This window comes from Bombus bifarius, unplaced genomic scaffold, assembly GCF_011952205.1.
Source record: "Bombus bifarius isolate JDL3187 unplaced genomic scaffold, Bbif_JDL3187 scf7180000008056, whole genome shotgun sequence".
NCBI classification, from domain to species: domain Eukaryota; kingdom Metazoa; phylum Arthropoda; class Insecta; order Hymenoptera; family Apidae; genus Bombus; species Bombus bifarius.
In genome coordinates this window covers 388,511-413,166 of record NW_022884421.1, presented here as the reverse complement: position 1 = coordinate 413,166, position 24,656 = coordinate 388,511, and the positions used below count along the sequence as shown (strand labels likewise).

At 29.5% G+C, this 24,656-nt stretch overlaps 4 protein-coding genes and 3 long non-coding RNA genes across 12 annotated transcripts; 4 read left to right on the top strand and 3 right to left on the bottom strand.

Annotated features, from left to right (window-relative positions):
- The first annotated feature begins 43 nt into the window (after window positions 1-43).
- Window positions 44-5,832, top strand: LOC117208181 (fatty-acid amide hydrolase 2-like). The gene is made up of 9 exons (XM_033449139.1): window positions 44-223; window positions 410-618; window positions 1,015-1,241; window positions 1,627-1,956; window positions 2,293-2,585; window positions 4,046-4,141; window positions 4,570-4,728; window positions 4,918-5,100; window positions 5,580-5,832. Exons 1-9 carry the CDS (start codon window positions 176-178, stop codon window positions 5,667-5,669), a joined length of 1,635 nt encoding a protein of 544 aa, XP_033305030.1. The 5' UTR covers window positions 44-175; the 3' UTR covers window positions 5,670-5,832.
- LOC117208194 lies at window positions 2,877-6,396 on the bottom strand. Of its 2 annotated transcripts, XR_004487644.1 has the most exons (3): window positions 6,031-6,382; window positions 4,878-5,086; window positions 2,877-2,891 (listed from the first exon to the last, which is right to left on the bottom strand). It is a non-coding gene; the product is annotated as an uncharacterized LOC117208194 (long non-coding RNA). The 2 variants fall into 2 exon arrangements; XR_004487643.1 differs by lacking the exon at window positions 2,877-2,891 and having other exon boundaries at window positions 4,958-5,086; window positions 6,031-6,396.
- A 34-nt stretch (window positions 6,397-6,430) lies between these two features.
- LOC117208178 (uncharacterized protein KIAA2013 homolog) lies at window positions 6,431-11,217 on the top strand. Of its 3 annotated transcripts, XM_033449135.1 has the most exons (9): window positions 6,800-6,980; window positions 7,049-7,082; window positions 7,839-8,310; window positions 8,924-9,161; window positions 9,227-9,465; window positions 9,530-9,757; window positions 9,980-10,254; window positions 10,561-10,781; window positions 10,873-11,217. In XM_033449135.1, exons 1-8 carry the CDS (start codon window positions 6,963-6,965, stop codon window positions 10,746-10,748), a joined length of 1,692 nt encoding a protein of 563 aa, XP_033305026.1. In that variant the 5' UTR covers window positions 6,800-6,962; the 3' UTR covers window positions 10,749-10,781; window positions 10,873-11,217. The 3 variants fall into 3 exon arrangements, with proteins under 3 accessions (XP_033305025.1, XP_033305026.1, XP_033305027.1); XM_033449134.1 differs by having other exon boundaries at window positions 6,431-7,082; XM_033449136.1 differs by lacking the exons at window positions 6,800-6,980; window positions 7,049-7,082 and adding an exon at window positions 7,508-7,755.
- Window positions 11,218-11,320: 103 nt separating this feature from the next.
- Window positions 11,321-13,198, bottom strand: LOC117208193 (tigger transposable element-derived protein 2-like; the record flags this gene model as incomplete). The annotated part of the gene is made up of 1 exon (XM_033449159.1): window positions 11,321-13,198. A coding segment is annotated over one exon (585 nt), but the record flags the coding sequence as incomplete, so codon positions are not given.
- A 3,099-nt stretch (window positions 13,199-16,297) lies between these two features.
- Window positions 16,298-17,186, top strand: LOC117208197. The gene is made up of 2 exons (XR_004487647.1): window positions 16,298-16,827; window positions 17,009-17,186. It is a non-coding gene; the product is annotated as an uncharacterized LOC117208197 (long non-coding RNA).
- LOC117208196 lies at window positions 16,851-17,448 on the bottom strand. The gene is made up of 2 exons (XR_004487646.1): window positions 17,152-17,448; window positions 16,851-17,066 (listed from the first exon to the last, which is right to left on the bottom strand). It is a non-coding gene; the product is annotated as an uncharacterized LOC117208196 (long non-coding RNA).
- Window positions 17,449-17,471: 23 nt separating this feature from the next.
- Window positions 17,472-24,597, top strand: LOC117208182. 3 transcript variants are annotated; one of them, XM_033449143.1, is made up of 6 exons: window positions 17,472-18,086; window positions 18,712-18,942; window positions 19,084-19,233; window positions 19,465-19,684; window positions 19,779-19,883; window positions 24,518-24,597. In XM_033449143.1, the coding sequence occupies exons 1-6, from the start codon at window positions 17,865-17,867 to the stop codon at window positions 24,520-24,522; spliced, it is 933 nt and encodes a 310-aa protein (XP_033305034.1). In that variant the 5' UTR covers window positions 17,472-17,864; the 3' UTR covers window positions 24,523-24,597. The 3 variants fall into 3 exon arrangements, with proteins under 3 accessions (XP_033305034.1, XP_033305033.1, XP_033305031.1); XM_033449142.1 differs by lacking the exon at window positions 24,518-24,597 and adding an exon at window positions 19,961-20,136; XM_033449140.1 differs by lacking the exon at window positions 24,518-24,597 and having other exon boundaries at window positions 19,779-20,310.
- The last annotated feature ends 59 nt before the right edge of the window (window positions 24,598-24,656 follow it).

Here is a 24,656-nt window from a genome sequence, read left to right as displayed (position 1 = left end):
GAGCATAGCGCATGACTATGAAAAAGTGTCTCGTATAATAATATGTGTACCTTTAATCTTGTATGAGCGATTCATTTCTTAGGCATGTCTTCGTGTTATTAAAAATAACGGAAATATTTCTTTGTAACAAAATCATTGAGACACGCTATAATATGCATACAATTCAATTAATTATATGAATTTTACGAATATGTGTACTTTAGTAAAGAATTCACGAACACAGGTATATATAAGTACATACGAAATTTCTAAAATAAAATTTATTATTAGATATCTATTTACAAGAACATAATTGCACATATTTCATTTGCATTAGATAAATACGTAACACTTTAAGAATGATATGAAAATTACATTTTTTTAATTACATAATGAGAGGAATTAATTCAAATATTTTCATACGCTTTAGGAAGGTGACAAGTGCCAGACAATATTCGAAATGTCAATCAAGGTCTTAAAACATGTTTTAAAATGTTTGATTATCAAATTTCATATAATATTTGACTGTATGATAGATTTCATTTTTGGGTTATATTATGATCATAATATACAAAAAGTACCACCTATTAAGAATGATTTATTACTGACAAGTGCATCAGAATTAGCTGAAAGAATCAGGTACTTTATTAGTTTATTTCTTTATATTGAATTACTTAATATCATTTATTTAATTTATGTTGGAGGTCATTTAAATAAAGTGAAATATTATTAAATGTAATAGTGAAACGTTTGAGTATTTACTTTAAATTTACCAAAGACTGAAATATTTCGTAACTTTTATTTATAAAATGACATAAAAAAAGCATGACTACATTCTATTAGTGTATCAATGTGTGATAAGATAACAAAATCTGTTAAAAGATTGATCGATTACTGGAATCATTCTATATAATAATAACAAATAACTTAAATTATTGCTATTATGAGGTATATAATAAATTGGTAATAGATAAATATTAAAAAAAATACTCTTAAGGATGGATATAAAATTGAAGTGTACAAATATTTTTATAGAACAAAGAAGATATCATCTGTAGAAGTTGTAACAGCATTTATAAATCGGGCAAAAGAAGTAAATGGGATAATAAATGCAGTAGTTGAAGATAGATATTCTGATGCCTTAGAAGAAGCCAAAGAAGTAGATAAATTTTTACAAACATTAGAAAATATTGATTCAATAAAAGACAAGAAACCATTTTTGGGTGTTCCTTTCACAACAAAAGAAAGCAATGAAGCAAAAGGTAGTTTTATTTAATATTCCTATATATTTTACGTCATAATGATATGTATTGAGTTGGTCAAAAAGTTTTTTTTTTTTTTTAATGAAGCATTATGTCATGTTACAAATGTCAATAATATAAAAATTATTAGAATTAGAAATATCTAACTACAAAAAATTTATGTTTGTGTACAGTACGTAGTATATATGCTATTTTCCATTAGTTTTTCTTCAAGTAACCAAAACCCACATTAGCCCATACATATCCCACAACATGATTAAATTATATTAGATTGATTTTCATTCACGATGATAAAATAATGAATTTCTGAAGCTACTAATTTTTTCTGCATTTATTTATTTATTTAATTAGTCTGTATTTATTCACGTTTATTATGGTTATTTAGATATGCTTCATACGATGGGTTTAACAAGTAGATGTACTTTCCGTTCTAAAGAAGATGCAACAGCAATAAGCTTTATGAAAAATGCTGGTGGAATTTTGATTGCAAAAACGAACATTCCTGAATTAAATCTCTGGACTGAATCAAGAAATAATGTATATGGACAAACATGTAATCCATATAATACTACTAGAAATGTTGGTGGAAGTAGTGGTGGAGAAGGAGCAATTACTGCAGCCTGTGGAACTGCATTTTCTGTTGCCAGTGATATTGGTGGTTCTACTCGAATGCCTGCTTTCTTTAATGGAGTGTTTGGATTTCAATCAACTGCAGGTTTTCAAACTTGCAAATATTAATATTATATACCATAATTTTTAATGTAGAAAAACAATCCCACCTATTTGGTTTTGTCTATCCTTCCCTTATTTATAATTTCTTATTTTTTGAATAACATAAACATCTTTAGGGAAACTGCAGAAATGCGTTTTTTCCTCTGATTTTAACGATTTTTGGATGTATTGTAAAACTCAACATTTTGATCTTAAACATTATTCATAAAAATCTCCCGGTACTATTACAATGTATTCTGCCTATAATTATGCGTCTATGGCAGCATATGCGTCAGTATTGGTTGCCAGTTGCTAAGTTTCTGTATATAACCATTTTTAGGTTTAACACCACTGAAAGGTATTGGACTTCGAAAAGAGGATTATCCTAATTCAATGGCAGGAGTGGGACCAATGTGTAAAAAAGCAGAAGATTTAGTACCTATTTTGAAAGTTTTAGTTGGAGAAAAAATCTCATTACTTAAGCTTGATGCAGAAGTAGATATAAAATGTCTTAATATTTTTTACCAAGAAAATTCAGGTGATATAAGAGCAAGTAAAGTAAATTCTGAAATGAGAGCTGCTCTTTTAAAAGTTGTACAACATTTTAAAGAAATTACTGGATCTGCAACAAAAGTAAGTTCTTAAAAATTGTACATTTCTTCATAGATTTGATTATTTCATATTATATATTCATTTAATATATCTTAATTATAATTATATTTACTTTTTATATTATGGAAATGTTGCATTATTTTTGTATTTATTTTGTTGCATACATGCAGTATTTAATATTTAATTGTGAAGTTCTATAATAATGTTACACTACATATAATAAACGATTATTTACTAGCAGATCTTGGATGAAACACTCACTTTCTCTCTTCTCTCATTGTGTCTAAGGTATAGGTCTGTTAGGTGAGCCTTACTGAAGAGTCCATACTATAATAAACGATTATTGTTTGTGTGAATGGTTATAGTAATACAGAAAGGGGAGAAAGATAACTTAGTGACTAAACTTTGAACTGAGCATAATGATTTCCAAAATATTTCAATTGATGGATGTTTTGAAGTGAAGGCAGTAACATGTAGTAGAGTGATAGTTTGGAGGATACCAGTGAATCAAAAATTTAAGTGAATGAAGGCAGTTGAGTTTGTTATTTATTTCCACATATGCATTGAAAATTCTTCAGCTATTATTATTTGATCCCTGGATATTATAAGGTAGCTAAAGTTGCTCAACTTTTTCGGTTTTTATAGAGTTGCAATATAACTATGCAGAGTTATTCTTTCTTGGAACTCTAAGCTAACCAGAATAGTCAGCGATTCTTTCATACCTAGTTACTGGATAACTGATCCAAATGTAGAGAATATGTGAAGGATTTTTCTGCATGAATTCTAGACAATTCCATGTGATTATTTAAACGATTAACTTCCATGAGAATGTTGTTAGAAGATTCTAATTTCAAGAAGGATTATAATAAATCTTAAATACATTTTAAGACTGGAATGTTTGATTTTGAAGTATTTTCCAACGCATTTTAAAAAATATGCATGCTCATTGGTTCTTTTCAAACGCAGTTAATTTCCAATTATGCTTTTAGGGCATCGCGAACATTCTTCTATATGTCCTCAGAATGTCTTTACTTAGAGAGGTTGGGCAATATCTAAATGAGGCTTTTAGTAAAATCACATAATTTTTCTCTAGGTTCGAGTCTTGGAATACACAGTTTTTAATTGACCTCACGGAAATACCTAGTTTATGACACCTTCGGCTATTAAATTTTGAATATTTTGTCAACAATTTTAAACATATTGTCACAAACGGACAAATAATATTGACGACAATACATAGATTCTTGTCTCAAAATGCTTTTTTTCTTAAAAAATTTAATGAAAATCTTCGCGTATTTCTGTTCTTTCGAACAAAACAACTTTCATTGCTATATTTTTACATTTTCTCTCATTCTACATTGTTTTATTTATATTTAAAAACTTTAAAAATAAATTAGATTACAAGAATTAGATACTTATAATTATAGTTATAGATATTTTTATTTCTAAGAAGTTTTAATTGTAATTTATTTGAATTACAGATAAAAATACCTGGTTCTGAATATAGTTATCGATTATGGCGATTTTGGATGACACAAGAAAATTTTGATTTCAAAATAAATATAACAAACGGAAAGGTACTATAACTTATATGCATTACGTATGTTTATAATTATGTATTGTTATGTATGTATAATTATGTAGATGTAACATCTTTCATTTCGTATAACAAGTGATGGTTGTTAGTTAAGGTATATCTAATCAATGCTCTATCTTACTTGCTTAAGCACTCTTACGTGACTATATTCGTAAATACTTTATTCAAGAAGGTGATAATAGCTCCCCTTGTTTCGATTTATGATTAGTGTATTGTTATTGTTTGAAATGAATAGTGATCAGTATCCAATACTAGTATATATTGCTTTATTCTGATCTTAAATGGCAGTTCTACTTTTTTGATAGTTAGTATCATGTTTATCATTTAATCGATAAATTAATCCAGTAAAGAAAATCTTGTGGACAATGACGAAGAATGTAGTAATTTATATAAATGTAATTTTTTTAGTATCGTGCGAGTGCTCTTACAGAAATTTCCAAATTTTTAACTGGGAGATCAGACTTAACGTTAGCTGCTATTCTGAAACTAATTGATGAAGACATATTTCCTCGAGAAGATGCTGAATGGGCAATGAATGTAACAACAAATATGAAACAATATTTGATGGTAAATTCTTGTTTAATATAATTTTATTATTATTTAATCATAACTTATATAATATAATTATATAATATAAAGTCGTAAATATTTTTTACTCTAATCTTTGCATGCAGCAAGTTTGGCAAATGCACTTGACAGTACATTGTACTACCTACCTTCTGTGGTATTGTGCTGCAATTATACTTTTATTTTTAGGATAAATTGGAGCATAATGGGATACTAATTTATCCATCTTCACCTTTTCAAACTGGTTATCATTATACAGCTTACTTAAGACCATTCAATTTTGGTTATTGGGGTCTTTTTAATGTTTTAAAATTTCCGGTGTGCCAAGTGCCTCTTGGTGTAGGCAAAAACGGACTACCTATTGGAGTGCAAGTAGGTAAATTATTACTAAGTAATTGGATCAGAATATTAAGCATTTAATAACACATGAAAAAGATTTTAAGAAATAAATTTAAGATGAAAATTAGAAATATCAAAATTATGTTTAGAGCTTCATTGTTTTTTACAAATTTAAACAATTTATTAAAATATCATAAAGTATAAAACTAGAGCTTGAAAGAGTTTCCTTCAAATTTTATCAAAATTCTCGAAGATCAACTTTAGGATCCTTGGCTTAAAAAGATGAAACCCTGAATTAGCTGATAAATTTTTATTTCTTAATGAAGGTACACCCTATATGTAGATATAGATATGTATAATAGTGTTTACATGTGTATAATTATATTTCAACAAAGCTTATTTTGCAAAATATTGTAAATTTTTAAATATATATTTTAAGTTTTTTAATGGAGTAATAGATCTAGTAAAGTAGTTACTAATTTATCTAACAAGTTATAATTTCTTTATTGAAGGTCGTAGCAGCTCCCTATAATGATCATTTATGTTTGGCTGCAGCACGAGAATTGGAGAAAGTGTTTGGTGGTTGGGTGCCACCAGCCTAATTTATTACAAACTGATATTAATTCAACTCAACAATGATTTACAAAAGTAATTGCTATTTAGTAATAACAGTGTGATATTATTATTTACTATACAATATTCTTTCTACATTTGTTGACATATTATAGATAAGATAATAATAAACAATGGATTTAAGGTGCAATATAATTGTGTTGTTATTATTACTTTTAAATCAAATACTAATGCATATTATAATTAAATATTGCAAGGTTATCTTCATTTATATAGTAATGTATTCTTGATACTTTATTTAAAAATAAAGTTAGAGATTTGATATGTCACATACAATAATTTACACTTATATAGTATTTATTATTATAGACCAGATATACATTTAAATACCTGCTATCTTTTTCGATACTGTATTTGTTTATTCATTATGTTTAATACATTTCACTTTATTGTATTTACATACTGTCTATCACCTGGCTTAATTATTTGCAATTGATCATCAACAATAGTTAGCCTATTATAGCATGTCGAATTGTTAGACTAAATTTAATAGTCGTATTTAAGTTAAATATCTATGTATGTATATATTGATTTGTGTAATGATACTTCTATGAATACTTTTTTGTATCTTAAAAAGTCAACATCTTAAATCAGACGTATTTATAAGAAAAGTTATCTTTATATATTAATAGAATCATTTTTTATTTTTCGTGCACTTTATCGAGCAGAACAGTTCTATAACATATGTGAAATAAATCTTACATACAATATACTTACATGCAATGTACTATACTAAGTACATTAAACTACATATAACTTGGTATAACCAGAATACATAGTTGTGTAGAAGTAACAATCGAATATTTACATATTTCTTATACTCAAAAATTTCATGTTTGGTTCCATTAATTCCATTTTAATAAGAATTAAAGAATATTGATTATAATAAATATTGAAATTGTAACTACATTACTTGTAAAGTGTCATATGTATTTATCGTTATAAATTTATAAGATGTAAAGAAGTTACAAGAGAATAGCGAATATTAGAATATTGAAAATGTGCTAGTTATAAAATTTTGGAAATGTCAAGAAACGTTGTTAACGTACATAAAGGAAATATAAAAGTGGTTTTATTGTTTTTTTATTAAATTAATATTACGATAAAAACAAGAAGGTTATGTTACCGCACAGTTTTACAAAAATAAAACAGCAATTAAAAACACGTGTGAAAATTGAAGTTTATAAAGTGCATAAATATGATAAGATTTGGAACGATGTTCGATAACCGTGAAATTGGAAAACGAATACGACGCTTAATTGATGGGAATTACTCATATCGTAAGATACTTATATTACTTACTATATGTGGTGGAATACTTCTATATTTTGGTCCATCTTTTGTGCAGTGGCTTTTTTCTTCTACTAGAGAATCAATAAAAGGTAATAAAAGTTTCCTATTCTAAGTCTATAATATTAATATTATGTGTAAAATAAATTATACAATTGGAATAGGTTATAATTTTTCCTCCGTCAAAGCAACAGGAATTTAATGGAAGAAGATTGCAAACTATTAAAATGAACTTACAAAATATAAATGCATTTCCATCTTTAATTGAAATTTATATATCAATTACAGAATTTTCTTTGTTTATATTCACTATACCTATTGATCACTGTTTTAATAAATTTTGATATTCATATTATTAGGTTCTCAATTATATTTATATCAGATATTACATATATTGTATTCTATTTTATTTTATTCTATTCTATCCTACAAACAATACTTCAATAGTACTTTAATAGCATGACAATGTAAATTAATATTGAAGTATAGGAAAAAATGTACTTGTAATATTTACAATATTGAAATATTTTATAAGAAATCAGTGTATTTATTCTCTATACTGATATTCATAAATATTGGCCAATCAGAATCATTTTTAAAGTGATGAGAATGAAAGTATAGAACAAGGAGAAGTCCATTTGTATTTTAATTATGAATTTAATGAATGCTTAGATTTTTATAATATAGTGTTGTCAAACTATTGAGGAATGCACTGAGGTAAAGGGTAAAGATTTTGGTCCTGTCAAGCCTGATCAAGGAATAAGGGTTAGCCTAGAATTTCCATGATTGTCTAATATTTATGAACTGCTATATTTATTTTCTATAGTGACATATCTCTGTTTTTATAGCAATTGAAGATCACTGTATGAATGAGCGACTAGCTGCCTTTCATTCAGATATTGAAGAATATAATGCAAATATTCTCCACAATCCACCAAAGGAAGGAGAACATCATTATTTGCCATATATCGGCAATGGGGTTTTTGGAATTCCTATTTTACCAGAGGCTTTAATATATATAAAACGAGGAAGAGCACTATCATTGCCAATACAGTGGCAACCCTTAATTTCTCATCCTTTACTTAAAACCAATTTTTATCGAGATGCTACGATTACTCACTTTACGAGCGGGATTGTTTATCGCTACCAGTGTTTTAGAGAAGGATATTACATAGAGTTTCAATACTATGCTCATAGAATATTTGATGCAATATTGGTACAAGATATAAAAATAACTAATCCTCTTTCACTTTCCCAAAATGTACCATTGAAGCCACAGATGTCTACACAGTGGGATAATTACCATATAGAAGTGATCAAGTACTTATTTAACTTTATTCATAATATATTGCCAGTGTAGTGGAATAATGCTACAACTGCGAAAAAGTGATTTTTCATAAAACAAAGAAAATCAATTTATTGAATAAAATTTATAATTGAATAATCATGAAAATGTTTTATAATGTTGGGATTGAAGCAATTGTTAATATTCTCAATTTACTTGTAGATTTGAATTATTATATTGTTCAAATTTACATAATCAATCATTAACAATATCTAATATTTCAATGATCACTACTGATTATTAATATGATTGTTTTCTAATTACCAAGAATGTTTGGAAAATAGTGAAATTTTTAGAAAAGATTAGGTATTTGTGAAATTAATAACACATTTAACTTAAAATTTGCAAATGTGCAATTGTGTTGCAGCAATAATATTTCCTTTAATAAATTAAATTGAATGCATTTTAATGTAAAAGATATTAACTAAGATTTAAACTAATGTAAATAATAATAATTGATCTTAAATTTGATGTTAGTTAAATTAGTATGTTGCATTAGTAAAAGAGGCAGATACTTTTGTAAATAACTATAATATAAAGATTGGTACTATAACATGTATATGTTAACATACAATTATTTGTGTTCAGAATTCAGGTAGATGATTTTCTGGATGAATATAATCTAATTTCTGGATTTATTCCATTATCTAACTCAAATAAAATTGTGACAGTATCGATAGTTTATAAAAGACCTCCAAGAATATTACAAATTAAAGCAAGAAGTTCTATAAAATTAAAATTCTTAACAAGTATACAGTATAGTGAGCCTACACTCATGGAAGAACACCACATTCAATATGAATTAACCAAAGAAAAAGCTATAGAGGTATATATAATTTATAAAACATTAAAAATTTATTACATGCTTCAATTTCATATATTTTATTACAGGCAATTAAGAAAGCAATCAGTATTCAGCACCAAAGTTTAAAAGAGGATCATATTAATCTTTGGCAAAGTTATTGGTACACAGGTCTTAGAATAAGCGACTCTAAAGCTGATGGTGCAATAAATGGTCATAAAATAAATTCCACTCTATATTATGTATTGTCTCAAATTTCGAAAGGTATTCACGATATAGAAAAAAATATAGCCATGAATGAAGGCTGTTACCGCGGGCATCACACCTTGTAAGTAATACAGATATTTATAAATATTTTTGTGTAGAATTTTTATTTTATTTTCCTATTTTAGAGATGCTCCACGGTTATGGAAAGACACATCCTCTATTGACGCTATGAACAATGTCGTTGAAGCATGGTTAATAACATTGGAAAAACAAGGATGTCACCATTTAATGATTGGTGATCCTGCAGCAGTGCAACAAGCTATTGTTTTAAGTCTTGGTAGTTTACGTTTTAGTAATCAACATCTTGAATTTAATATTGATCCACAATATCTTAATCGGGATTATTTATTTAGGTATGGTATTAAAATATTTTTCATAAAAAGTATAGTAAATATAAGTTTCATACATAACACGTTTGTTATACAAATTGACATTAAAAAATGGCAAGTATAATGTAAATGATTATAACTAACAGCTTAAATAATTCTTCTACTTTTTGCAGAATAGAATATTTTTTTGAAAAAATTATGGAGACGACTATTAACTTACTTTCTTATGTTTTATGTATGTTTTAGAAGAATAAGTTATGGTAATGTAACACATTTAAATATATCAGTAACGGTTGGAGAAGATAATCGTGCAGTTTTAAAAGTAGCTGTAGACAAGAGTGATAGTGTCTATTTTGGATGTGATGCTGGATGTTTGAATCCACCTGTTTCATTGAGTCAATTGTATGCAAGCATTCCAGTGAAATTGACAAAACCATTAACGGCTATACTGTATGTAACATCTGATTATCAACATATGCAAGATTTGCGAAATGCTTTACATGTACATGCTATAGACGATGGTTGGTATATATATAATACTTTATTATAACATTTATAAATTTTGTTCGATTAAAGTCGTTTAGGAGTATGCTATTTATATCGCCGATATTGCTGATGCTGAATCTTGTTTTAACATAGCACATCAATTGAAATCAATATGAAAAATGATATCTATATCTTATATTATCTACAAGCTATATAATTCTATATAGTAAATGTTAAAAAAATGTTATCTTGTGTAAGATGTAGATATAATCTTTTAATCAACCAAAACTCATAAACTCCACAAGAATTAAATATATATATTACACATAATTTTTTTGTAGCTCCAGCACATGATCATCTTGTAATGGCTTTACATAAACATGGACATCAATTAGGAGGCTTACCAACGTTTTTTTGGATCAGTATATGTTTTCTTATAATTGTGTTCCACTTATTTCTTTGTAAACTTGTTATTAATGAATATTATGGTCATCAAGATAAACAAAAAGTGAGGTATAGTAAGCTATGATATATACATTGTATATATTACATATATATGTTCATATATGTCGGGGTAACGTCGGGGATAGGGTTGTGGGTGTTTGATGAATCTTCATTGAAATTAGCCATCGTTAGAGTCTTTCATCTCCGACATATATGTACATAATACATATATGCATATATACAATACATGTATGTATGCGAGTGTTAATATAAAGCTAAACTATCTTCATATATTGTATGTATAAATTCAACTATAATGTAAAAATTTATGAAGAATTCTACATACAAAGGGGGCCAGAAAAATCTATGCATGCCTCAATAAAAGAAAAAGCTGTATAAAAGGTGTGGGTTGAATCTATACAGGCGTCAAAGAATGAATATAGATCAACTTTGACTTCTATGATTACAATAGAACCCCAAAACACAGTCACTGATAAAATCTATTAAAGTGTATATACATTTTTTTGATCCCCTCTGTGTGCGTGCGTGCGTGCGTGCGTGTGCGTGTGTGTATAGTAACTATTTTTAATATTATATAATTATATATATTATATTATAAACATAAGTTTCTATTTTAATTAGAAAATTCTGTTATCATTCTTGTTATCCTCATCATTATTATTATGCTAAATTAACAATACATGTGCAGTTTATAGCACAACTGAAGAAAAAATAATTTTTTACGAGAAGATAAATAAGTGATTTGTTACAGAGATCTATTATTTATGATTTTTTTTTACAGAGAATTTGTTTTGAAAATATAACATCAAACAGTTATATAATACAAGTACCTGGTTACTGTGTCACTCTATCATTGATTGTTTCTATCCACATTTATTTACCTAACATTAACTGTTATGTTGTTTAGGTAATATAATAGATTTTTATACATTAATTGATTTTATTATTACAAACTTTAAAAGTGCTCATCTGGTTCTTATACACAGCTCTGATTTACGAATTAAGAAAATATAAACAAAATCAAAGACATTCTCTTTATTTTTAATTTTTTAAATTGTATAATTTGATATTTTATTTATCTTCCACATAAACCTATGTGTTAGCAATTATTTCTGCGGGGATCCTCAAATACGTTGTAAGTCTATATCTAGCATGAAGCTCTATCGGCCTTCATGGGCAAGAGGTTGAAATACACTCAACCAGCGCGCTTCAGTCATGCACAATACTCAGCTGCCTGTATGCGGATTTGACAGTAGAATCATCACTAGGACTGAGATAGGGTCACTTTTCAAAGTCCTACTGTCTACCATACACGTTGCAGGAGCAGAGAAGCGGATAGGACCCTGTTCATACGCCAACGTCTCCAAGGAAGCCTAAGTTTGTTCCCATCATTCCCCAAAGAGGCATTTGTGTGGAGGCCTGCACAAAGGCGGACTTTCGATAATGCTAGGGAGGCATTCATCTTGCAGATAGCCAACCCACAATTATCGGATTTGTTCGAATGACAATTCGGGTTCTAAAAAGGATGGTCATCAATGCAGTGAGTCGCGCTAGTGAGCGTCGAAGGACGTCCACGTCTCAGTTGAGACAAAAGCAATCAAAAGCGATTAAAAGTGGTTAAAGGTTATTAGAAGCGATCAGAAGAAAATAAACAAGTAAGCGAGTATGTTATCGAGTCCTTCAGAGAGTAACGTGCATGTAGAGCTAAATAATTGGTAAATAAATTTTGAACTTTTTGTTTCTCCAAATTCTCCCTATACCTTAACACAGTCATTGAGTTGAGACGAGTTTGTGACTTGAAAGTAACCGGAAGTTTCTTTTTATGATCTTTCAAGGCTCTGTTAATGACTAAAGGCATCAATTTATGCGTTCCAGATGCATTTGCATATAATACAAATTTAAAACTGTCTTTACGGCTCTTATATTCTTTTACGGATATTTCTTTATTTTGGTTTCCGCCAGTATCTTCGAGGGAAGAGTTTTCCATAAAAGAAAGGTGTTATCCACATTGTATATGTTTTCTTTCGTGATATCTTCTCTCTTCATTAATTTTTCAAAGTCTTTAATAAATTTGTTAGCTCCTTCTTCATTGGCAACAACATTCCTTCCATTGGTTCGCATTAGACGTATGTTATGGCGTTTTTTAAACCTCGCTAACCCCCGTAAGCCATCGCTTACTCTAAAACTAGAACATGACCCCATGTTGTCTCTCAATTCGGTAGCCTTTTTAAAAAGCAGGGCGTCCGATAAATGATCTCCAGAAGTCTTCTTCTCCTTAAACCACGTCAGTAAGTATTGATCTAGTTCCTCATATAAAGGTTTTCTTATCCTTTGTCTTCTTTTTTGTATCCTTCTTTTGTCTGCAAATTCTAGAATTTTCGCAGTGTTCCTCTTTATCCTACGAATCGTTGATTTATCTACGTTATATTTTATAACAACACTGTAGTACTTGTTACTTTTATGTCTTCTAAGACTTTTAATTGTTGCTCCATAGATATTGTGATTTGTTTCTTCTTATTTGTCATGTCAAACACTTTAATCAATAATATATACACGAAACTAAACTAAAAACTAAACTAAAAAAGATAATTACACTAAAATCAAATTAATAAAAGTAATTTGTTAACGCTGAATATATTTAATGAATATACAATATTTATTTATAAATACAAAGTTTAAAGATTCTAATAATTTACACAGTTCTTAAAGACCAAAATCTAAAATGTTTTACAAAGCTCTTGTTTAATTCAAAGTTCAAAGTTTTAATTGAGGTTTAGTTCGAAGTTTGAAATTTCTGTTGTGAAACATCCAGGTAAAGTTGGATAATTGCCCTAAACGGCCTATATAACACCGTAAATGTCCGGTAGATATCCTAACTACTGAGTGGAGTGTTCCCTTTCACATGCCCCGGTGACTACGCAGCTCGTCGGTTGACTATTGTAACTGATCCGAATTCAAATATCGAGGAGATATTACTAACTCAATAAGAAACTTCTTTATTTCCTTATTTATTTTTTTTACTAACGTATTTGTGAAGTTTGACTGATTAAAATAGGATCAGACACGACATGGTTTAAATCACATTAACTCATCTAATAGACGAAAAAGAATAAATTATTATCATTTATTAAATAAGCAAATATGTTCTAAATTATGTCATGCTTTGTCTTAGTTTAATCAGGAAAATCTCACAATTACATTGATAAATTCAATAGAAATGAAAAATGCAAATTTCGTCATTGCATTACTATTGTCTCGTTGATATGTTTCTTTTGATCAATCCGACTCTCTTCCTTTTCCACGCGTGCCATTCTTTCTATGTCAACAACATCTCAACCCATATCGTATACTACACGACCATTCACTTTAGTGGAAATCCGCGCGCGTAATAACAGATAGGAGTGGCAACAGTGTATCGTATACTCACCCCTCCCTCCATGATATTTAACCCTTTCGCTACTACGGGTGACTACATACGACGGTTGTACATACGACGAATATTGTACATCCTTAAGCCTTTTATTAACAATAAAATGATTTAACAAGAGGGCAGTGTATATGTTGTCCTCTTTTCACAATGAAGAATTTGTTAACATGAAACGTCATTATCGCATGCAAAAGAAGATTCAATATGTTGCCGATTATAATCGATTGATGGGAACTGTGGAGCGAATCGTGATACCAGTGCCAGATTTGTGATGTTGGCCTATGTGTTACACCATGTTTCGAAAAATACCACACGCAATACCATTATTAAAAGCTATTAGTATCATACAATTATATTATATTATATCATATTGTTATATTCTGTAATGTTATTTTTTTCCAAATTGTAATTAAAAGTAAGTATGTTAAGAAGTTATAAATACCCAGTTTTGAGGAAAGTTTTCTTCTTCGAAAAATACCGTCAGAGCAGTTCGTTTTGCAGTGAGGCGTAAACGCGGCCGCTGACGATCTTTCTCGCGTACCAAGCATTGTTTTGGCGTGACGGCTCGTTCAGCGGGAGTGCCGCGCCGCGGCAATCTGCCCGTAGAGAAAGAATTAACGTTCTCTGGTGGCAACCAAACCGCTTTATGGTTTCTTCTATCATCAACATGAACAAATGTATAACTCTACACTTTACCAGCAGTTGCTCTACACTTTGCCATTTTTATCTGATCCTGCGCGCGTAGTTCTTACATATTCACTATTTATGTACGACGCGTATTTGAATCGGTACTTAATACATACTTTTACATTATGTATGGCATGACATCGACTTAAATGTGCATATGAATTAAAAATTCCTGAATTATGCAAATGTATCTTATAATAATTTATGTTAAATATGTATGTAAAATTTCACAATATAAAAACAAGTATTATATGCAAATTTTTTGTTAGTGAAGACCATAGAATCAATACGTACATTGGATAAGTGTCTGGCTTAGATCTCAATATTCGGAAATTTATCCTACTTTTACTGTTATATATACATATTATTGTTGTTTTATAAACTGTTATTTGCTTTCTAACTATTAAAAATAAAAAAATTTTTTAACTTTCCTTTAAATTGCATATGTATGCAGCTAGAAACGTTTTAGGAAAAGGCAGTTTTAAAATTGGGTAGGGCAATAATCCAAATCCAAATTAAATATATTTTCAAGGAATTCTTTTTGTTTTCTATTTATGCCATGTGCAAGGAAATGCGAAGTCTCGGATGCTTGGAGTCTGACTTTTGTCACGCTCGGTTCTAGTAAGAAAACTTGGATGGTATTTAAGAATGCGGTAAATAAAGTTCTCTTCTATATTGTGACGCGAGCCAGTGGGCTTCAACGATTTTGCGCTTAGGATACTTGAGCATTCTTTGTATGATCGGCTCTCTGTTTTTGAAATATTTTACTGGCATGACTGTCTGTCTAGTCACTTCTTATACCAGTCCTTAATAGTATTATTTGTTTCAGAATTCTTCTTAGTTTGGGCCTCAGGAATCTCTAAAATTTTTGATCCACCACAGGTATTCATCTGTAAAACAAAAGAGAATATTCTTTGTATAATCGTCAGCATAGCTGAACGTCGAAGAGTACATATCTTATGCGTATCTTAGCTTTCTGAATATACAAATCTTAGTATTTTATACAAATTTCAAATTATGTCCTTTTGCGATTTGCTTACACAAAATATTTAAACATATTTTTAAGTAAAAAAGCATGTTGCGTATAAAAAGTAGAGCTGATCTCGATAACTCTTCTACATCTCCACGTATGAAAAAGCTATTAACAACAAATCATGCCTTTCTTAAAACCAAGCAAGTTTAGTCTGATGCATATCCTTCTACCATCAAAACCAAGCGAGTCACACAGATGGCCTGTTTCAAATGCTTCGCCATGTACGTAAATTGATTTTATCTTTCAAAATAATTATTCTGTATAATTATTTAAATCTCAATAAATAGACGTCAAACTTTTGTAAATTAAATTCAGTTATATCATAAATTTATATAATATAATTTATATTTATATTTATTTATAATATAAATAAATTTATATAATATAATTTATAAAGTTATATTATATTATATTATATTATATTATATTATATTATAAATCTGATCTATAATTAAAACAGACAAAAAATACCAATAATTTAGGTCAAGTTTAAACGTGTCTTTAAACTTGAATCTTTAGGCTGAGATATTCGATTACAGATGAACAGTTCTGTGTACGTGTCCATTAGGAGATTCTGATCTAATCTATTTGCTGTTAAAAGTTATTCTCTTTTATTATGTGAATTAACAACAATATATGTCAATACTACAAGAAATGAAAGAAAAAAAGTAGTTTAAAATTGAAGAATTTTTTTCTTTTAAAATTGATACTACTAAAAAATAATTGCAGAAATTAATTATGCAGCATAGAGGTTAAGTAAGCCAGATTAGGTTAAATTATATTAGATTGTGTTTCAGTTAGATTTACTTCAATAATGTTGAGTTAGATTAAAATTGTGTGTTCGTGCTATGACTAGGTTATATTAGGTTATGTTTGTATTAAATTCTGATTGTACTAGTTAAGATTAAAAATGCAGAATATCTACTAAAAAAATGAATTAAATCTTCATTTCTTCGAAAATGCTGAAAGATAAACTGTGACAAATAAACATAAATGGTGAGAGAAGAATGGTAAAAGGATTTCATTTACTAAAATTAAACTGTGTTTTGTTTTAATAGCTATTGCTATACATATAAAATACTCAATAGTAATTTTTTAAAAATATTTCCTAACAGACCTGTTTTGTTATATGGACACATTAAATGGTTATCAACTTTTCATGACCTAAATGTTTCAGATTTTTATCTGTGGAGCTGCAGCTTGAATGAAATGACATCTTCAATAAATCAGATATCCTGACAGAATTAAAAAACCTGGCACATGAAATTATTGTACTGTAAAATATTCATCAGGCAGAGAAATATGTTAAAAAGTTTTTACCTCTCTACGTAAAATACAGAAAATTATTTGTCAGATTTAATTTTTTTAATATTAATGTACAAAATCTCTAACACCCAATCCCCCTCTTCTTTTTTATAACTAAGCATGCCCTCAAAACTTGTACTACTTGGACTGCTACGCGAATTTTATATACATCGTCCTGAGACAATGATGGGTTTAGATATATTACACTATATATTTAATTTTTACAAAATATTACACTTTATTTACGTACTTTTTTTCTGATAACGTTATGTAAGTTATTCACATTGTTGACAATTTTTTAATTCATGAAATTTATTTTATTTTAACCATTCTACAAAATTTAGTAAAACTCGTGAGTTACCGATGGTCACCGTGACAGACAATGTGCTAAAAGAATATCGAGAGACTGCAGTGATGTCGCAACGTACATGCGTGTATGTCGAATTTTGGTGAGTTGCGAAAGGGCACCACCCTGTATGTGGAACAGTGCGGAAATTTGTAGATATAGTTAGGTTGAAGATGCGCATGAGTAGGTAGGGCTAGACAAGAGCTCGACGACGCAAAGGTAGTTTCTATAAATTGAGGAAGGAAGGAAAAAAGGGGTAGGGAATACCGATGGATCAGGTGAATCGTGGTGGTTGAAAGTGGTAGCTCAGCAGTAGACGGTAGACAGCCGGTAATCGAGTAATATTGCAGTCGATTGCAGGAAATCTGAAAGTTATCTCGTTATGGAGTTACGCGAAGTGAATCGCACTTTTGATACTGCGGAAGAAACTACGGAACTTTTATCGCCATCCCATCGCGATAACATCGAAATTGAAAGTTATTTCATCGAATACGCTATTCAAAAAGAAATGATAAATCGCAATCGATGTCCCGCTAGCCGTCGTTTACTTAGTCAAACAGCTCATTTGGCAGATTTTACTTTTACTAATGGCAATAATCAAAAGGTGGTGTATTTTATTTCTTTTTCTTCGTTTGTTGTTCTCTACGTAAAGTATATAACGATTTGATCAATAAACCAAATACGAAAAATGCGGCGAATGAATGCATTCAACTGATGACAGACGATACGTTATTGAATGATACATAATCGGAGCGTTCCTTGAATCTTTAAAAAAAGATAGGTATAGTTTGCTAAATTTTCTTCCCAAATTATTTTACATTCGTTCATGTTGCATTTATTCGACGGATTGTCAACTTAAAGAAAAGAAAACAAGATAACTTATTAAAATCTAAAATTTCTGATATTGTACATACTTATTAGATAGAATATTCTACATAATATGTAATGTAAGAAACTTTGATATTTTCGCGAAATCATATTTGTCGTGTGGTCCATATATTTTATCTTGTATTTGGCTAATAATTTCAACTTGTGCGCGAAGATTCGACATAATCGGTATTTAATTTGAAGCACGAAAGGAAGTGGAAGGCGATTCGTAAAAGAGGGTTAAGAAGGAAAAAAAGAATACTGTATAATATTTATTCTAAATGAGAATGAAACGAACGAAACTCGGAAGCAAATGACAGAACTTTCAGAGACTGATAATACTTGGTTCTTTCATGTTTTAGGATACGTCGTCCGTCGGTATCAGTATGATTCATACTTCGAACGCGAATTGGCCTCCTTCTAGAAAGAGGGAAGAGGCAAGAGCGTTGGAAAATCTTCGAAAAAGAGTGGAGCAATCGAAATTATATAAAGCAAATCGAATTTCAGATACCTGCGGATCGACTTCTACATCTTCGGTTTTGAATAATGATCAAATTCATCAGCTTGACAATCGACCGAAGCTGTTAAAAAAGGTGAGAGAACGAAATCTTTCAACGATCTAGGTCAAATGCTTAGGATACTAACCCAGAACGAGACGAACAAGCCTATGTGGTTAGTTTATCAGAATGGCACATTTTTACTGCCCCTGCTCTTTTTTTGTCGATACAACACAGATCCTGAGTAACAGGCCGATGAGTATCGCACATGATAGTAACGATTTGGAGACTGACTGGCGAGATAGCGAATTTATAACGGAATGTTTATGCTGGCACAATGTTTATCGACAAAGACACAATGCTCCACCCTTAACCATGTCGCCGCAGGTAGGGATAATGTTCTTTTAATATATAAAAAACAAAGTTTTTTGCTAACAAAGAGAAACGAAAAATAGAGGCAGGTAAAAATAGAAGAAAAGAAACATACACTTGTACATGTATACATAAAACCTACCGTATTACGTACGCATTGCATATGTATACATACATATGTTTGTATTGGTTGAATTGATGCTATTAGAGTCTGTCATCAATTTGAAATTCAATATTCTTTTGCAGTTGTGTGAGTATGCACAAACATGGGCCAATCATTTAGCACACACCAACACATTTTACTATAGAAACGATCGAGAAGTTGGACAAAATCTTTATTGTCGACCTGGTGGTGCTGTCCCTACCGATGTAACTGGGCAAGATGTTGCATCGTATTGGTATTCAGCGGTGAAACAATATGACTTTTTAAAAGAACCGGATATTCTTCATGCTAATGTAAACGCAGGTATCTTCTTAAGGCAGTATAACGTAACAATGTAAATTATAGATACCATCTTCTCACACAATTAATTGGTTGCTATAAATATCATGTATTACAGGCCATTTTACGCAAGTAATTTGGGCAAGCAGTCGTTATTTCGGGGTTGGAAAAGCACGTAGTAGAAGCGGAAAAATCATCGTAGTAGCCAATTATCAACCTGTTGGTAATATATCCGGACAATTTCAAACTAACGTGTTACCCCCTTTACCCGAAAATGTAAATATCACTTTATCATCTCAACGACAACCATCCATAAAAGTCTTTCGTGATCATTACATTGCATCTGATTCGCCACCACTAGCATCATCCTCTGTACCGCTTTCGGATACAGCATCAACGGACAGTGATCATTCTTCCGTTAGTTCTACGCAATAATATAGACGACCGAATTGCCTTTTCTGCGTTTGCACGCGCGGATGGGATGGACATTAATCAGATTTGATTTTTTTCACCTTTTTCTTGTTATTTCATCTAACTTGACTAAAATTTAAGAAAGAGAAATACATAATACACACGCAATGACAAACCAGAAAGATTGAAATATGCTTACAATACATACATATATATGTACACACGCGCGCACACACACACGCACACACGCGCACACGCGTATATATGTATTGTAAGCATATTTCAATCTTTATGTATATATATGGATCTATATATATATATATATATATATATATATATATATCTATGGAAAATGTTTGTAAACGTAAATTAGTCAATAATTATATTCGATTATTTATTTTTATTATATTTATTTATTTATTTGTTTGTCTATTCCCGCAAGCAAGAAAAGAAGGTAGAAATAATAAGAAAAAACAGAATAAATTTTCATTTTAGAACTAGCGTGCAAATCTCGTAGAACAGGCATGTGCGGGTACTTTTACATAATTATGTGATTCGCATAAAATTTGATGATCTGAAAGAACTTGATATTTCATAAATAGGAATGGTGAAGAGCAAAAAATCGATATGCTGTGTATTATACTCTTATATATACATATATACATATATGAGCAGTATACAGAATTTGACATTTTTTGTACATTGTACGTACCACAACCGATTTCTTGTCAAGTAAAACATACTATTATCTATTTGTACTATATTAAAGGAAAAATAATATATTATTCGCTTGCAGCGATTCGTTTTTGGCTTATACAAATTACAATAAGTAAACAGACAAGATATTGAAAACTGTAGATTACGGGTTGGATAGAGTACAAATTAAATACAAGATCCTAAATCCGTGTATAATTATCTACATGCTCATACATACTGCTCATTAAATGTATACGTTCAATTCGAGAATATTTTCTCTTCGTGACAATAGTATATGAATATTGTATATAACATGTTAAAAAGTGAAAATGTTTTAAAAATTTGCAAACTCGTAATACTTGATGAGTGCAGGGTAAAAAAAACTTGTTTGCAACAATTTAATGTGTAAACAATAGTTTCATTTTTCGATAATGTTTAGTTATTTATGTATTTATTTATTTATAACGTGTCCACTTACACACGACATAACTAAAGATAGCAAAAGAATTATTCAATTCTCGTATAATTTTCCATGATTTTTTTTCACTGAATATTTAAATGGGCACTAAAATGAAAATGTACAACTTCATTTAAAATGATTAATTTGTGGACTGTTTTTTTTTGGGTCAAGTTTGTATATTCTTCGATTATTTCCCTTTTTTAACATGATAACATACGCTTATTTATATAAATGACAACTTTATTCTGTAAATCAGATCTGTTCAATGGCGGAACCTTTGAGGCTGTGTAGTTCTTCATCACTTGTAGTGAAATAGAGGATCTTTGAGAAAAATATTGTTATTAACGATAGATGCCTTATACGTACCAGTGTTCCTCTACACTGAAACACGATCTGGAATTCCATAGCTAATCGGCACACGCGATGAAGAGATCTGATATATGTAAATTCTTCACAATTATATTGTATGCGCGTTGACGAAATTTGTATTTTAAGAATCTATCGTCCGCACTTAAAACATCAACGTTTACCATAAATTCAATGAGTTTCTTAGAGTTAGTTTGGAACTGAAAATTATTGATATATAGGGCTTTTTGTTATAAATATTAGATGATATCTTTTTGTAAAATTAACCCTTCGTTGGAAAACTGAGTCGTTATACCTCCTCCAAATTTTTATTTTTATTGACAAATTTTTCAAATGTTCAGCTTGACAAATACAATTTGTATAGCGTAATATAAACATTGATAAGTAATCATGAAATTTCAAAAAATTTTTTGAAAGAATAGATTGGTTAGGAAATTTAACTTGAATATGAACGATCTAGTTAAACGGCCTTACAGATTGTAAAAAGAGATGTTTATCTACGAAGGGTTAATATATATTCAATATCTAACAATCAGTATACCTAATAGAAGGAGAAACATGCCTAATTGCTTGATCCTTATGTATACATATACATATATATCTTCCGGGTCTCGAAAGTATACTGAATACCTGTTTCATAATTTGCGAACAAACAGATACATCACGGATTTATACGTGAATATATATGCTACGATACACGGAGATTTTATTTGCTCATTGATTTTATCTCTATGCAAACAAAAATTAACAGTAATCGTTAAAACTTTTCCTTTAATTTTCTAGATGTTACGATTTATTTGATATTTTTATTTTTGTTTGAGCGAAAGTAGTTATTATCAAATAAAATCATAGTGCTCAAGAAAATTAAATATACCAACAAGATTACATTTCGTTCTTAGATACGTAGCAAATAATATCGTAAATTTATCAAAAAATGATGCTTTTTTTAAATTGGATTTACTTCGTGGTTTCAATCGTATCAATAGTATAGGTGCATTGATCATTATGTTAAAATTGAATGTAATATGATTATAATTGAAAAAGTCGAGGTGAAAAAGCAATATTATGAATCGAAAATAGCTTTTAATTGCCTATGATCGAGTGACTCAATGAGTATATTGACAACGAGTACCAAGTTGATAAAAATATAAAGAAATGTCATTAGGACGGTCTTATTATTAGCTTCTTTCAATCGACGTACTTCCAACAATACTGCCAGTAGTCAAATTTTGGTAAGCGAATATTCAGCTGTTGATCAAAGATGGTATGAAATCGTTTTAATTTTGTTGAATTTCCATATATGATTACAACGACTTAGAGTTATAAAATCTAAGGAGCAAAAGTCAATGTACTACGTTTGTATTTATCAATGTAAATCCGAATTTTAGAAATCTGGTATTTTAGTAACAAATAACATCAATACACGGTAAACGTTGTCAAAGAACACTTTTGTTGAGTACCAGGAAGCTTTGGTTAGGGGTAGCACGAGAAAACCTTCTACGAACTTATACACCTGCAATGATAGTAATATCGTACAGCTTTAATATTCTGCTATTTTTCGTATTTATAAAGTTTTAATACGACGATATCCTTGTACATTGCCTGTAAAGCGCGAACAATATTTTGTTATGCTTGTTTGTAATTTGTTGTTTATCCTTCTATTTCATAAATATAATCATTACTGTTAAACATAGCGTATGAATAAATGATCGTCTAATTGAAGAAAAGAGATCTAAATTGATCGTTTACTTAAGCTTAAAAAAGGTGCGATAATAATATATTGATTTATGCGCGTGTGTTTGTGCGCCATGTGTATGCAATTCTTTTAATCTTTTGACTGCATTTTAATAATTATAAATATGTTGTTGGTGGAAAAGATATAGCGAAATCAGAGAATTAGCCAGACTTTAAAATGGATTTTGAAATAGAGGGTTGAAATAGAGGACTTGAAATTTAAGATTTTTTCATTTTAGTCTAATAAACATCAGCCTTAGGTGCATCTAGGTCAATCAGTATCTTCGCTTTAATTTATCACTGCAATATTTCTTTTCCATCGGCACTATTGTTATTAATATATTTAGTAATAATAAACTTACTTGAACTTATTTTACTTTTATTTGGTGTAATATGTATGAAATTTTGTAAATAGGAAAAACAAATCTTGTTTAGCATTGTCCATGAACTAAACAAGTAATTAAAAGTAATACATGCTACTTATGTATTATACATACATGATTTGCAAAAATTTAAGCCAATTGTAAGTTAAAATCTGCTTCTTCCCATTAGTATAGATAACTGATTGTATGTATTCATTGTTATTACGTTGAAAAAATATACTTTTTACAAAAACGTGTCATCTATCGCCTTCAAATACTTTGGGACATCATACTTTGTTTCGTCGTGTTTCGTATATCACTATTCCAGTACTTTTGAAATATAAGACAAATTTTAAAATAAGTTTTCTTCCATTCAGAAACAAAGATGATCTTTATATCATATCAATCCTTATGTTTATCTACGACAATATGCTCTGAAACCTTAAAATTAATTTTAATAAATGAAGTTTCATACACATTTTTATTATCGTGTTCGTTTGTCGTTAGTATATGTTGTCGGCATATCTAAAGATGTAATTATGACTGACATAGTTCATAAGGAATACAAGTAAGTCAATGTAATATAAGAAAAAAGATGTATGTGGAAACCTTAAGTCCAATACGCAAATCTCTAAGTTCGTACACATTGCATGATATGAAAAGTATCTAAAAATTTACAAGAAATCGTATTAGAGGAATCAAATGTGTTTATATATGAAATCGAATATTGCTTCTTCTTTATTCCTTTTTCTTTCGACTTGATTTGTTTTCCTGTCTGTTCTTCGTTTTTCTGAACTATTCTAATCTCTTTTTTTTCTTGTTTTTTAGAGTAAATATTATGTACGCGTGCGTATGTGAAAGCTTGAACAGAATTCTACGTAAATGTATGTGCAGTTTAAAAATTGCGCAAGTGTAAGTATATCGTAAAAGAAGAGGAGGAGAAGTAATAGAAAGAAGAAGAAGAAGA